Source organism: Microtus oregoni, unplaced genomic scaffold, assembly GCF_018167655.1.
Source record: "Microtus oregoni isolate MIOR12 unplaced genomic scaffold, Mior012 000050F_ref0000143, whole genome shotgun sequence".
Classification (NCBI taxonomy): domain Eukaryota; kingdom Metazoa; phylum Chordata; class Mammalia; order Rodentia; family Cricetidae; genus Microtus; species Microtus oregoni.
In genome coordinates this window covers 1,004,019-1,020,000 of record NW_024543256.1, presented here as the reverse complement: position 1 = coordinate 1,020,000, position 15,982 = coordinate 1,004,019, and the positions used below count along the sequence as shown (strand labels likewise).

At 39.4% G+C, this 15,982-nt stretch overlaps 1 protein-coding gene across 1 annotated transcript in view; it reads left to right on the top strand.

The window, feature by feature from the left end:
- The first annotated feature begins 217 nt into the window (after nucleotides 1-217).
- Nucleotides 218-15,982, top strand: part of LOC121437152 (methyl-CpG-binding protein 2-like) — a 62,034-nt gene continuing 46,269 nt past the window's right edge. Inside the window, 2 exon segments of the mRNA XM_041636999.1 lie at nucleotides 218-389; nucleotides 2,720-2,843. Of these exon segments, the coding sequence (XP_041492933.1) occupies nucleotides 2,818-2,843 (26 nt within the window). The 5' untranslated portion in view covers nucleotides 218-389; nucleotides 2,720-2,817.

Genomic DNA, 15,982 nt, shown 5'->3' with positions numbered 1-15,982 from the left:
GAATTTTTTCTTTTTTGTTATTGTTGTACTGGTGGTCAAACCCAGGACCTTGTTCATGCTAGGCAATCACCCGTCCACTGAGCTACATCCTGGCTTTCTACTCTTTCTTTCTTGCTATTTGAATCCTGAGGTACATCTGGGGCACCACATAGACCACAACAATTTTGGAAGGTTATGATCCATTTTTGCAATCTGTGTTTATATTTTCCAGATAGAGTTGTTCCCTCTGCCTGATCTGCTTCTATGAGGCCTAATCTACTGGGGGCAGGGAGGCAAAGCTATGGAGTTTGAAAGAAAAACCGACTACAGTCCCATGTACCAGTGCCCCAACTCCACCCAAGCACTCCTGAGAAGTTTGTTTCTTTAACCTAGAATAAAGAACAGCAGTGGTAAACTTGTTAACTTGTTTGCATGGTAAACTGTGTTTCCTGGAACCTTTTATGTTTCCTAAAGGTGACTGTCAGTAATAATCTTTTAATTGGCTAAGAACAGTTTATCACCAGGCTGTTTGAGTTACCTCTGGGAAACAGAGAATCGTGGACAATGACATTTGTAGTAGCCAATGTTTTAAGCACAGCCTCTACTGGAGAATTCCAGGGAAGTGGCAAAGTACCTCATTTTCATCACCTGATTTGGTAACACCTGTGCAGACTAGGCTATGTGGCTGACAGAAACTTATCTTTTTGTTGGGTAGAGAACAGTGCCCATCACAGCTTTTTGTAGTCACTCTGCTGTTATCCAATCAGAGCACTGCCTACTCTTCATTTCAGGAAGGACTAATGTCAATGGTTCCCTTCTTCTGGGGCTTGCTTATACAGAAGATGTGTGTGCTCTTCTCGTTTCCACAATTTTCTCCTGCTTTTATCTTTCAAGTAACATTTTCCATTGAAAGTTTGATTTGTTTGTGATGGCTTAAATACTCGATTAGTATGTGGGATGACTGAGTGATAGCAAGACTCTGAGAGAAGGCAGACATGCCTATTTCCATGTTAAAGGGGGCAGTATGACCAGAGTAAATACTGGCGTTTTAACCTTCTTCTTGGCACTCTGCTAGCATGTGGTACCTCTTTGCCAGTACTATGGATGTCTGGACTCCTGTTATTGACCAAGCCTTGGTAAAAATGTGCTTATCTTGGATGGAGGTATTATAGTATGAACATTTTTGTTGGATTTTCACCTAATTCTACTCATTTTTAATTTTTTCCCTGTGAAACCTTAAGTTAAAAATCTCAAACTTTTTAAGAGCTTAGAATAAAGCTTAGCTCAGCTCCTAATGAAACATGGCTTTGTCAGTAGTAAAGTGTTTGCTTTGCACCTGGAGGTCACTGATTTCAGTTCCAACACTACGGGTGGGGGGGACGAGTAAAATTGTAGGTAAAACTGTTCTTGAGAACTTGTGACTTTGCAGACCCTCCTAAACAAGGTATTGGTTTGATTTTTATTAGGCGGATATTCAAAAAATATTAACTTTGGGATTTCAAAGTGTTCCATGACTTAATTCTATGACTTAAGGAAATTATGGGAATTAAGAGGTTTTACTGAGCTTTAAAAGATAACTATAGGCATCATCTAGGGAACTGGTAGTCAGCTGCCAAGGACTTGGTTGCTGTTGCCCTTCATCTGGATTTGACTCCATGAGTGACTAGTCTTAAGTTGTATAATGTAAGCTTTTCTATTAGTGATATCTTTGCTGAAAGAGCAAGGTATCTGTTAGCTAATATGGCACAATATAGGTTTTAACTAGGAAATGATGGTTTTTCTTGATGGCAACATCCTTATTTGAACATGTGTTCAAAAACAAGACAGGCTGAAGCAGGAAGATCTGAGTTTGAGGATACCCTGAAATATATAACAGAACTGCCCAAAAAAAACAACAACAGGGACTGGAGAGATGGCTCAGCAGTAAGAACACTGGCTACTCTAACAGAAGACCTAGGTTCAATTTCTACTACCTTCATAGAGGCTCACTATAACTCCAGTCCCAGGGGATAGGATGGCCTCTACTGGCTTCAGCAAGCACTTCATGCAGGTGGTGGTACACAGACATGCGTTTAGAGAAATGTTCATACATATAAAATAACAATAAATAAAATCTCAAAAAATTTAAGAAAAATAACAAAAAAATCAAAAGACCCATTAATACAATGTGTTATAGACATTGAGATTTACTGATTTGAGAGGCTTAAAGTAATTGGTTAGAGATGGACTTCTCTATTTTGGATGATAGCTTTGGCTCTCCTGGTGCTTTTTGTCTTTTATCTCAAGGTGAAATTGTGTGATATTAGAACAGTTCCTTGCAGCTTTGACTGCTGGAAGCAAAAGAGAGACTTGGCTTTTGGATTTGGTGTGGTTTGTTTTGTGGTGATGTTCTGATGTTGCCTAAACTCTTGAACACATTCTATCCTTGACTTTTCCTGTATGATGTGGTAGAAGAAATACCAGAAATCACTACTTGTGGTATGCATTGTAGTTTCAAAGTGTTCCCCAGAGGTGTCTAGACCTTTGATAGTGTTGATTCTGACATGCATAAATCTTGTTTTTATTTTAGCATTCTGTGTCACGTGGCAGTAATTTGCAGTTTATTCTTTGCTTCTAACTAGATGATCTGGGAAGTAACATAGTACTTTGTCTGTGATTATCTTCAAAATGTCCCAAAAGCCTTGGGAAAAAAAAGTGCAGCTCAATGGGGACTTTCAACTTACAATTTTCTTTGTTTTAGGCTCCATAAAAATACAGACTCACCAGTTCCTGCTTTGATGTGACATGTGACTCCCCAGAATACACCTTGCTTCTGTAGACCAGCTCCAACAGGATTCCATGGTAGCTGGGATGTTAGGGCTCAGGTAAGTAACCTTCCTTTTTTTTTTTTTTTAGTATATGTCCTGGTTTGGCCATCTGTTTTTAAAACAAAACAAAAAAAAGGAAAAAAAAGATATACTACTCTTGGACAGTATAAAAGTACCCCAAAGATGAAAAGCATAACTGGGCCAAACTGGGCCATATAATAAAAAAAAGTCACTTCCCTGAGCCCTGAAAGGTCAGTTCAGTCTGGGTAGAGTTACTTGGTAGCCACAATGTTATCTGGGGGTGGGTGTCAGATTAGAGCTGGAACTGGTGATCTGCAGCTTCAGTTCACCTTGAAGCAGGAGAGCGCTTGTCCTGAGCTCTTCACCTATGCTGCTGCTCTTACCTAGTGGTCTTCAGCATGATTTCTTTGCTTTGCTTTGGGCTAAATGACTTACTGGTGGTGTATTGCATTTTCAGATACAGGAACTGGTATTTGGTCTCCTAGAAGGGTACCCTTCTGAAAGTGTCACAGAACAGTGGAAACTGTAGCTAATGGTGCTTGCTTTCTGTGCTCCTGTGATGGAGTGCACTCAGAGATACTTGCAGCTCTTGTGATTCTAGAGCAGAATAAGTGCTTTTGGAAAAGTTGGAGAGCCAAGTAATTGTAGACCTAATATTTAGGTGACAGACCTGCTGCACTGTGGTACCATTGTGTTGACTTTAGTTTTGTTAGAGTGAATTGTTCTGTAATTTCTCATCCATGATCAGGCATAGATACCTCAAGCTTTTTTTTTTAAATCAGTGGTTATTCCACATTTGATATTTTTGTCACCTGAATTTCTTTGAGACAAAACAGATAATTCCATTTAAATTTTTCCCATTTTCTACAAAAGAAAATGTTGACTGTTCACACATGCTGCATTGTGATTTCAGCCCAGACCCCCAAGTAGCCTTTTCTGTGTATCTAGTATTTATTACACTTCATAAAGCTATTGTGTACATACACATTACCTCATACTCAATAGCCTATTTATCTGGGGGAGTTAGTTTTAGGTGGAGGAGAATAGAAGGAAATGAAGACCTTAGCACTGTCTCCAGGTCCCAGGTTTGGTTCTGCTCTTGTTCCTGTGACTTTAGTTGTCATTCTACTTACTATGATAGGGCATGCTCCAGACCTGGCTGACTGTTCTTTGTGTTCCACATATTTATGCTGGTGGGAGTTATATGGCTGGTGCTATTTCTCGGGAATTCTGCAGACTAATTGTAATAGCAGCAAAGATGGGTTTCTTCTGGTAGATGTTGAACTGGGAGTGGTCTGTGTTTTTTTTTATAGTATTTTTCTCAGTTTGCAAATGCCTTTGTGAAAAAGGTAATAATGACACTACACATTTCTACAAAGAAATATAGAGAAGATGGATAATTTTTTTATTAAAAATATTACTACTTATAAATGAGAAAAACATATGAGTTCAAACAATAGAATTTGTCTTTACTTGTAAAGAATATCATATCTTTTCTCCTTTAAAAAAAGTTGTCAGGCATGGTGGTATACCACTTTAATCTCAGCACTTGGGAAGCAGAGGCAGGTAGATGGATCTTTGTGAGTTTGAGGCCAGCCTAGTTTACATAGCGATTTCCAGGCCAGCTAAGGCTACCATAGCAAGACCCTGTCTCAAAAAACAAAATGATAAAACTTTGTAGAAGAACTTCATGAGCTAGTCATTTTGAAGAATGGCTGCCTAGACTTGAAGGTACTGGTAGGTATTGGCATATCACCTTTCCAGATGGCTGTCTCAGTTCTTGGGCTTTATAATTTAGATAGATAACTTTAAATCAGTTTTCTTTTCATTATTAATAAAGTTGAAACTCAGTAATCATTGGCCATTTGTATCTGGCCTATGTAAATTTTTGTATTTATTTTCTGTATTCATTATTCCATCACAGTATTTTTTTTTAATTTTGTGTGTGAGTGTGTCTTCCTGTTTGTGTCTTTAGGGATATGAGTGCAGGTACCTGCAGAGGACAGAGGTAGATCCTCTTGGAGCTGCAGATATGGACAGTTGTAAGCCATGTCACATGAGTGCTAAAAACTGAACACAGGTCCTCTGCAAGAACAGCAAGCGCTATTAGCTGCTAAACCATCTCTCTAGATCCCCAAGATACTTCTTTTTAAATGGATCTTTAAGAAACCAGGGCCTTGTACTTTCTAGAGCCACTGAACTAAATGCCTAATCTTTCTAAGAACTCTTAATATATTAAAGATTTAACTCTTTGTCATGGTACAGATATTTTCCTACTCTGTCACGGTTTTTGATACTGCTTGTCTTTCTACTGTATAAAATCTCAGGCAGCCCAGTGATTGGCTAAATGGGTTAAAAATATGTCCACCAAGCCTAATGACCTGAATTTGATCCCCAGAGCCATGTAGTAGAAGAGAACCATCTTCTGCAAATTGTCCTTGGACCTACACATATGCACTGTAGTACACACATGTGTAATATGTACTCACTAAAAGTATTTAGGATTTATTTTGCTTTTAGAAAGTGTTTTCTGAGGGCTACAGGGATATTTTAGTGGTTAAAAACATAAGGAAACTTGCTGCATGGCCGGGCAGTGGTGGTGCATGCCTTATATTCCAGCACTTAGGAGGCAGAGGCAAGTGGATCTCTGTAAGTTCAATCTACAGAGTTCCAGGACAGACAGGGATACACAGAAGCCCTGTCTCAAAAAAAAAAGGACACTTACTGCTCTGCAAAGGGCCTAGATTCAGTTCCCATAGTTCACAACCAGGCATAACTACTGTTCCAGGGGATCGGTCTCTTCTGGCCTTCACAGACATCAGGCATGCACATGGGAATAAACTTACATGCAGGCAAAACACAAAGTTTTTTTTTTCTACTCAGAGTTCTTTGATATTCACTTTCATTTTCTTTCTGAAAAGACTGGTGTATTTATAATATATACATATTTAATGTACACCATAAGTTCATGGGTTTCACATTCCTTTTTAAATTTGTTTTTTAAATTCTCTTCCCACCCCCCCCCAAAAAAAAACTGGGTGTTGGTGGCAACGCCTTTAATCCCAGCGCACTAGGGAGGCAGAGGCAGGCAGATCTCTGTGAGTTTGAGACCAGCCTGGTCTACAAGAGCTAGTTCCAGGACAGGCACCAAAGCTACAGAGAAACCCTGTCTTGAAAAAACAAAAAATTAAAAAATAAATAAATTCTCTCTCTCTCTCTCTCTCTCTCTCTCTCTCTCCCCCCCCTCTCCCTCTCGCCCTCCCCCTCCTTATCCCTCTCTCTCTTTCTCTGTGTGTGTGTGCACGCTTTAGACTAAAGAGACTAAGGGATATTAGAATTGATGTCATGCCTATTTATGTCTCTCTAGCCCTTAGATAGTTTTTTTTTTAATTAGCTTACAAAATATGTATTCTGTTCTGTTGCTCATTCTTCCCTTTTCCCTTTCCTGTTCTCCTGCCTTGGCCTCCTGGTCCTGTCTGTAGAAGGCCCAAGAGGTTTCATGTCATATGTGTTCTATTGCCCGCTTCCCTCTTAAAGTTGCCCTGTGTTTTCAAAAATATTAATTTTTGTATTTTGTTTGGTGGTGGGATGGTTTCTAGAAAACACTTGGGTTTTGTCTTAGTCATTGGGTGAACTAGTCATTCGGTTTTCAAATTTTTCAAATGCTGTTTTCTTTAGATAAACAAAGTATCTCTTATGTTTTTCCTATTTTCTCTGTAAAGCTGTTTTGTTTTTCCTGAAATTTGGGGAATTTGATGGTGGTCCTTTGAACTAGCACTTATTCATTCACCTGTTTTGAGCACCTGCTTTTTTGAGCTAGGGGCATTACTAAGACCTGGAACTGGCATTTTTCTCCTTAATGGATGTGGGCTACAGTGCTTTCACAAGACTTGAACACAGCAGATCTTCACAAAAGCAGGTTTTTGATAAAATGGCAAGAGTGTAGAAGAGTGTGTGTTGAATTTTTCAAAGAGCCAGGTGTAGTGGCACACACTTTTAGTCCTAGCACTTGGAAGGCAGAGAGACAGACCTCTAGGTCAGCTAAGGCTATAAGGGCTCTGGCCCTTTTTAAAGTGTGTTTAAAGAAGCCAGAGAGATGGCTCAGTGATTCAGAGCACTTGTTGCTCTTGCAGAGAACCAGGTTTAGTTCCTAGCATCCATAACCATCCATAATTCCAGTTCCAGGGAATCCTTTCTTATCTCTGTAGGTACTAGATATGCATGTGGTACACATACATACATGCAGGCAAAACACTCATAAACATAAAATAAAGCCAGTAAATCTTAAATTTTTAAGTATATTTTGAGACAAAAATCTCACTGAGTTGCCCAGGCTAGCCTTAAATTGGTAATCTTTCTGCCTTCCTTGCTGGATTGACAGACATGTACCACAAGATCCAGTATATATTAAATTTGTTTTAGTCAGAATACACATAAAAGTTGCCATGTTAACTTTTATGTTAAAATGGTTACCATGCCATTTAGTGTGTTCAGATTGTTGTACACCTATTATTGCCATTCATATTGAGATTTTTTTTAAATAAAGCAGCAATTCTGTGCTCAATGAACATTCCACTTCCTTCATGCCCATCTTTTCCTAAACCACTATCCTGCTGGCTGTCAATTTGACTGGTCTAGTGCCTTATTCTGTGTGTTTATGCATATGTTTTTATGTATTTTGTGTCTGCTTACACACAAGAATGTGTGGGAATATATCTTTTATCTGAACTTTAATATATATATAAAATATATATATATAATATATATCTGAACTTTAATAACAGTTGCAAATGCTTGCCTTCTATTAATGTATCTTAGAGATTATTTGGAATTAGTTCATAGAGAACCATGTCATTCTTTTTAACTGTTGGGATTAAATAGTCTTATTATTTATGAGATGTACTGTAATTCATTTAACTGTTTTTCTATTAATGAGTGTTTGTGTTTCTGATTGTTAAAATTTCATTGATTCTACTAGCTAGCTTGATATAGTGGCACATATCTATAATCCCAATACTTAGTAGGCAGAGACAGTAGGATCATTGCTAATTTGAGGTCAGCATGTTCCACATAGGGGTTCCAGACCATTCAGAGCTATAGAGGAAGACCCTATCCACCCAAAAATGTTAATGCTATACATTCTTCCCTGTAGATGCTATTTAGCTCAGTGAAAAGTTTATCTGTAAGGGAAAGTTCTAGAAGTGGAACTTGCTAGGTCAAAGGATATATGCATTTTAAAATTTCAAAATATTGCTAAACAAAGAGGTGGCCATTTGGTTGTAGATTTTTTTGAGTAGATGAACACAGGAATGTATGACTACAGTACTATTTTTAGAGATTAGAGAGTAATTGGGCTAGGAGGAAGTTGTTTTTAGCAGTTAGCACTAGAAAACAAAACTTTGGAAGCTTCCATTTCATAAAATACAACCTCATGTGAGCAGGGCATTTCAGGCAAGACATTTTACTTGAATAAAATGGAATATTTTTATTTTGAACCATTCTAAGTTATGGTAGCTCCTTTGGATGCCTGGCTGAAGAGTATGTCCTCAGATGTTGGACCTTCTGCCTCTTTCCTGTCTTAATATGCATAAAAATATCCTATAAGTATTTGGGACTAAATTGCTATTGCTTCGTTTCTCTATGGCTATTGTAGTATATATAGCAATACTTTATTCATATAACCTCTACTGATTGAGCTTCTGTTGTGTAGGGTAACTGTGCTAGCTACTGGGAACTGACCTTAATCCTGGCCTAATGTATATACAGATGGGCAAATAGGCTGTGATTTTTTTTCCCCAAGGGCTTGACCACTATGATTGAGAAAAGTGTGTGCCGCTGAGGGAGCATATAAAATGTTAGATTTGGGGAATGGAGGTAGATAACAGTTTAGTTTTGTTTTAAATGACAGTCAGCACCTAGATAATAAAAAAAAAACTTTAGCTGAGTCCAGGAGAAAGCATCAGTAGGAAAAAATAAGTCTTAAGGATAGACCAGAATTCCTCGCAGATGAGACATGAGAGAATATGTGGGGCTGGCTCAGTACATAGAAATAGGCAGGTAGGAGTGGCAAGCTGGTGCCTGTGGATGGGAGCTCTTGTGTTTTCAGGCATGTAGTACAGATGTTCAGGCAGCTGTATTCCAGGCAGGCTCAGCTTTCCTTACAAGCTACATTATACTATGAGATACCACTTTTAACCCTCAGAGGCAGCAAGCAGTTCCACGCTGTGGGAAGGTTATAGCTAATACCTACCCGCCTACTGGGGCGTGGCCTCGTGGACTATTTACCTGGGTGCGGAAGCTTATCTGGCCCCTTCCTTCCTCTCTCTGCTTGCCTCTGGGCTCCCTTTTGGCTGTTTGGTTTGCTTTGGATCTGAGCCGTTGTTCAAGCAGAACATCCTGACCTTGTAAGTCTACCTACCCCTAAATAAACACCGATCTGTTTTCTTAGTTCTGAGCTAGTGTGAGATTTCCTTTTTGTTAAGCTTCCGATCATTTCCGCCTTCAGTTCCATGTCCATCCATTCTTTCCCATTTCCACACTGAATTTGTTCTGGAGGGGATCTATTCTTTGGCCAAGTTCTGTCACCTTCCCGTTCGTTCTACCTATTGTGCCTCCAGAGCTCACATTATAGATATCTTCACAACCTCCTTCCCCTGCAATTTTGGCCCCCAAGAGACAGGAAGACATTAACTAGGATGGAGCTTTTCCTTCCAACATAGTTTGGTTTTTTTTTTTTTTTTTTTTTTTTTTTTTTTTGGTTTTTCGAGACAGGGTTTCTCTGTGGCTTTGGAGCCTGTCCTGGAACTAGCTCTGTAGACCAGGCTGGTCTCGAACTCACAGAGATCCGCCTGCCTCTGCCTCCTGAGTGCTGGGATTAAAGGCGTGCGCTACCATCGCCCGGCTCCAACATAGTTTATTAACATAGTAATGCTCAATAGTGCCAGCCTGTGAGGTGGTCCAGACTAGCAGAAGGTATTAAATGATACTTAGTTCTCTTGATTTTTTTTATTCTATAAAAATATTTTACCTATAGCTTCAGCCCTTAAGGCCTTACTGATTTTCATTTGCTGGGTTTTTTTTTAAATATGTGTATATTTTTGTTTTTGAAACAGTGGTGCTGTGTAGCACTGACTGGCCTAGAATTTTTTGATTTTTTTGAAACAGTCTCATATACCCCAGGCTGAAAGACCCCCCACTCAGTATAGACAGCAGCTAAGCAGCAGTAACGCCATTTTGCAAGGCTTAAACTTTGGAGCAACACAAGTAACATTAGAGCAGGGAAGTTCGACTTGAGAACATCCTGTTCGCTTAAGACCCTCTGGACACCCCCCCCCAGAACCCGCAGCTGGCCTGCTCTCATGAGAACATCCTGTTCGCTTAAGACCCTCAGGACCCTCTCAGGACCTGCAGCTAGCCGGCTCTAATGAGAACATCCCGTTTGCTTAGGGAAACAGGATGCCTATAGTCAGCACATGTGCCCAACTTAGAATATCAGTAATTCACAGAAGAGACAACTCCCCCTATGAAAGATCCCAGCTTGGCTGCTGTAACGTCATTTCACAAAGCTTTTGACGAACGACTGTAAGTGCAGAGTAAGGTCAGGGTCCCTGGCTGCAAAACAGGATATTTATATCCATAGATTCGGACAGGACATCAATTAACAGGATGTCTGTTCCCATACATCTGTGCTGGGAAAAGGAAAAACCCCCTGTGCCCCTTGCCCCATTCCAACTGACCACTAACAATGCATTTGCTTCTGTAATCTGCTTCTGCTGCCCTCTTTCCTATAAAAAGACCTTCCCCCAGTCTGCAGGCGCGCTTTGTCTTTCGAGAGACTAAGCCGCCCCAGGTACCTGTGTACTGAATAAAAGCCTCTTGCTGTTTGCATCCGGAGAGTGATCTCGCTGTTCCTTGGGAGGGTCTCCTTAGCCTGAAAGACTGCCCACCACTGGGGTCTTTCAAGGCTAGCCTCAAAATCACTATGTAGCTGAGGCTGGTCTTAAATTACTAATCCTACTCCCTCCCAAATTTGGGGATTAGATATGTGTGTCACCATACCTGGCTTTACTATTTTTTGAATAAGACTTTGATAGTTAAGGAAGTGTGTGAGCAGACTTGCTCCTTTCTTGTCATGGACCAGGTCCATCCTGATGAGCCAATGTTATTTATTATGTGTACAACATTCTGCCTCCATGCATGCCCACATGCCAGAAGAGGGCGCCACTCATTACAGATGGTTGTGAGCTACCATGTGGTTGCTGGGAATTGAACTCACTACCTCTGGAAGAGCAGTCAGTGCTCTTAACCACTGAGCCATCTCCCCAGCCCCTATATAACATGTGACTGGTGTCATTTTGACTGAACTCAGGTGACTTCGCCACCATCTTGGCTAAGAGCCAGGTCAGGTGACCAAGTTCTGCCATTTTTTTTTTTTTTTGGTTTTTCGAGACAGGGTTTCTCTGTGGTTTTGGAGCCTGTCCTGGAACTAGCTCTTGTAGACCAGGCTGGTCTTGAACTCACAGAGATCCGCCTGCCTCTGCCTCCCAAGTGCTAAGATTAAAGGCGTGCGCCACCACCTCCCGCTGATGAACCAATGTTAACAGCACATGTAATTATCTCAGCCTGGACTCAGGAGCTGAAACTAGAACCTTCTGCCAGATCCTCTGAGCTTTCAGCTCTTCTTTCCTCCCTAGGTCATTCTCCTACAGTCTTCCTAGCCCCTATACTCCTTTCATATAGTAGCTTCCTGCGTACTTTTTGACCAGACATAAATGTTAGCAATTTGCATATTCATGCCAGGCTCCTTTTGTAGAACCCAGAAACAGTCCAGCTAAACCCCAACCCATGGTTAACATTAATTTTCCTGCCTTCCCAAAGCAACCAATCTGCTAAAATTGATCAGGACACATTGCCTATAAGGTTTGTATTGTACATACAGCATAGGATATTTTACAGTGCTGCTCTTTGCAACTCCTTTTTTTTTTTAAGTATGGTTGTGTTGATCTTCATAAACCTTGTTATTTGAGTCTCCTTTGCTATGGGAACATTTTTGCAACAGAAGCCTAGCTAACCAGAGTCTTCACTATGAATGAAATTAGAAACAAGGATTGGCATTTGGTTTATCTTTACATCCTTTGGTTCTATTAACCAAGAAGCTGTTGAATCTCTGTGTTTGTAAAATGTTTCTCTTTCTCCTTTATAACCTTTCATATTTCTGCTAAACCATGAATTCAATACTTTTGCATCATGATCTTAATTTTCTCCATGGGAGTTGATTTTGAAAACCTTAAAATATTTTGACTTGTTTGGGGTTTTTAATACTCCCGGGTGTTCTCCCCCGATTTGGGACCACATCATTTTTTTTCTGAGATGAATTTTTTGTAACAGTCCTGGCTGCCCTGGAACTCTCTCTGTAGACCAGGATGGCCTTGAACTCAGAGATCTCCCTGCCTCTGCCGCCTGAGGATTAAAGGTATGTACCAGCATGCCCAGCATTTTTTAAATGATTTAAATATTATATACTAGTTAGTGTTCCTTATGTTTACTTGCCTTATTGTTGAAAGTTTTTCATATGTGTCCAATTCCTGATAATCCTGCATCTTCATTAGTTTACACTACTGAAAGAAATATCTTTTATAAATGAACAGATTCAGTATGCAAGCTTGAGGTATGTATTGACATTGCTTTGATATGTTATATTCTAATTTTTCCTACACATACTTAGTAATCATTTTAAAAATATAAATTTCCATGTGTTTCTAGGTTTTGTGTTTTTGTAAACAGCAGAAGGTATTAGAGCATATTAAGAACTAATTTGCTCTAATATTTTTAGCTGTTTTTGGAATTATACTTGGCAAAAAAATAGACAAATGTCTGCAAGTTATGACAGTTTGCTTTTTCTTTTAAAATCAGGATAAGTAAATCTAGTAAGAGTTTTTGTCTTGTAAAAACATGGGAATGATTAAAATTATAAAATCCAAGTAGCTAGGACAGTTGAAAGTATTTTTTTTAAAGTTACTTATTTTTTATATATATGAGTGTTTTGCCTGCATGTGTACTTGGCTCCTGAGGAAGTCAGAAGGCGGCATCAGATCCTCTGGGACTGGAGTCATAGAAAGTTGTGAGCTGCCATGTGGAAATTGTACTGGGGTCCACATGAGTATCATGGCACAAAAAGCATGTGCCCACACTTAAATATACAGTAGTAATTAATAAATAAAAAATCTAATTCTGTTCTATTACATTCTGCATATCTGTAAACTACTCATGTGTTCATAAATTTTAGGTGTAATTAAGATGAACTTGATCTAGGTACAGCGACACATACCTACAATCCTAGCATTTAGGAATGTGAGGCAGGAGGATGATGAATTTGAGGACATCTTAAGCTACATAGTGAGACACTTGTTTCAAAATGGAAAAGATGAAGCTTTAAATTTCATTTTGTATCTTTAAAAATATTTTTTAGCCAGGCAATAGTGGCGCTCGTCTTTAATCCCAGCACCTGGGAGGCAGAGGCAGGTGGATCTCTGTGAGTTCTAGGCCAGCCTGGTCTACAAGAGCTAGTGTCAGGACAGGTTCCAAAGCTACAGAGAAACCCTATCTTGAAAAAAAAATCTTTTTTTAATTATCTTTATAGGTTATGGGGTAAGCGTAGTGTGCACATGTTGAGTGAGGGTGTGTACAGAGGAGAGAAGAAAGCATTGGATCCCCTGATTTAAAGGTAGTTGTGACTCACCCAATGTAGAGTAATATGTGCATTTAACTACTGAGATGTCTCTCCAGTTCCTTTGTCTACTTTTGGTATACCCATTCTTTATCCCTATCTAACTGCTTAGTTGGGCACTGACACCTCAATTTTTTATAAAGATTTAATTTTAAGTGTGTGTAGAGTGCAAACACCCATGAAAGTTAGAGGTGTAGGATCCCCCTGAAGCTGGAGTTACAGGTTGTGAGCCACCTAACATAGGTACTAAAATCAAACGTGGGTCCTCTGTAAGAGCTATGGGTGCTCCTAACTTCTGAACCATCTCTCTAGTCCAGTGATAACTTACTTTTAAATTTTTATTTACTTATTTACTGTGGGTGCACATGTGCATACCCATGTGTTCACATACAAAGTGAGAGGTTGGAGGGCTGGAGAGATGGCTGAGTGGTTAAGAGCACCGGCTGCTCTTGCAGAAGACCTAGGTTCAATTTCCAGAACTCACAAGGCAGTTTCCAACTGCCTGTAACTTGAGTTCCAGGGGTCAGACACCCTCACAGACATACATGCAGGGAAATACAAATAAATCATTAAAAGAAACCCTACAAAGTGAGAGATTGGCAGGTAGTATCTTCCTCTATTGTTTTCTAGTTTATTTTATTATTTTTAAGGGATTTGTTATTTTATGTGTGTGTACATGCGTCATGGATGTGCAGGTGCTCAAGGAGACCAGAGGAAGGTAAGAGTTATCTGTTGTAGAAAATAAGGTGTGTTACTTTTGTTTATGCTGCATTTGTTTAGCTCTGTGCTAACTAACTATGTGCTCTACCAGTGAGCTACATGCCAAGGCTAGAGTTATTCCCAATAGTACCATGAATGATCTATTGTCTACAACTTTCAGTGAACAAAAATGGAATGTTTTTCCCAACAGAGATCACAAATCCCTGAACTGTCAGTCTGAGAGTCAAAGCTCTTAACCTAGAAATCTAAAAAGATATAATTTCTTGTGGGACTGGAACTGAATTCAGGTCTACAAACATGTTAGTATTCTACTACCTTATCTCTGAAACACAAGAATAGTAACAGGAATTTCCATTGCCTGGTGAATTATCAGAATGTTTTTTTAACTTCTTGTTTTGTTTTTCGAGTCAGGGTTTCTCAGTATAGACCTGGATGTCCTGGAATTTACTCTGTAGACCAGACTGGCCTTGAACTCAGAGATCAGCCTTGTCTCTGCCACCTGAGTCCTGGGATTAAGGGCAGCAGAATGTGTGGGTTTTTTTAAACTTTTAATCTTTGTACTTATATATATATATATTCTAAGTTTCTTACTGTAACAGTTCATTTGCATGATTAAAACTAAAGAATTCTCCTTGTTGGTATGATGTCTACCTGTAATCCCAGCACTTGAGGTAGAAGTAAAAGGATCAAGGTCATCCACAGCGTGTGAGGTTGTGTTTCATTACTTTGAATGATGTATCAGCAAGCCAGTAGCATCAACTCTGTCTGTACCTAGGTCTTCCTGATCCTCACATTTTTTAACTTCCATAGCATCCACTTGAGCTGCCCATTAAATTCAAAGTTCTAAAAATAGTTCTTAAACTTGTTTCTCTGCTCTTTACTTCATTTTTAGAAAGAGCACCAGTATCTACCCAGTACTCTATCTAGATTCCAATAGTCAGCCTTGATTCTGCTCTTTCCTTCATCATCTTTTCCTAGTACGATAACCCACTTCTCATCATTTCCACTGCCAAGATCCTAGTCCAAGCCACAAATGACCTCTCAGATGGATACAGCAGGACTTTAGATTACTTTTTAAAGAGTCCTCATTGACATCCTTACAAAGCATACAGGTCTCTTGGTTATATTGACACTCTCTTTTTATGTAATGAGATTTTTGCATATTCCACACATTGTTACCACCATTCATTCATCCCACAATGGAGTGAGATGTGTATAGTGGCCAAGACACTGATTTAGGAAAGGGATAGGATGATCATAAAGCTTGAGTATGGTGTCAAAGGCAGACAAAATAATTACACAGTATTTACTTGCTTAGAACACTGGTTCAGAACTTGGGTTGCAGCCCCTTTGGGGTCAAATAACCCTTCACAGTGGTCACCCAAGACCATCGGAAAATACAGATATTTACATTACAACACCTAACAGTAACAAAATTACAATTATGAAGTAGCAACAAAAATAATTTTATGATTGGGGGTCACCACAATATGAAGAATTTAATTAAAGGGTCACAGCAATAGGAAGGTTAAGAGCCACTGGCTTAAAAAGACAAGTATGAAGTCAGGACTCACTATCCTGTATACTGTGGGAAGATCCCAGCCTTGAATGAGTTAATGAATCCTTTCCTGAGGAGGCACAATGACAAAGCTGGGAACTGAGGAAACAGGCAAGATATAAAGTGCAAGGTGGCTTTCTAGACTGAAAAAAAAATACCGGTGAAGGTTTT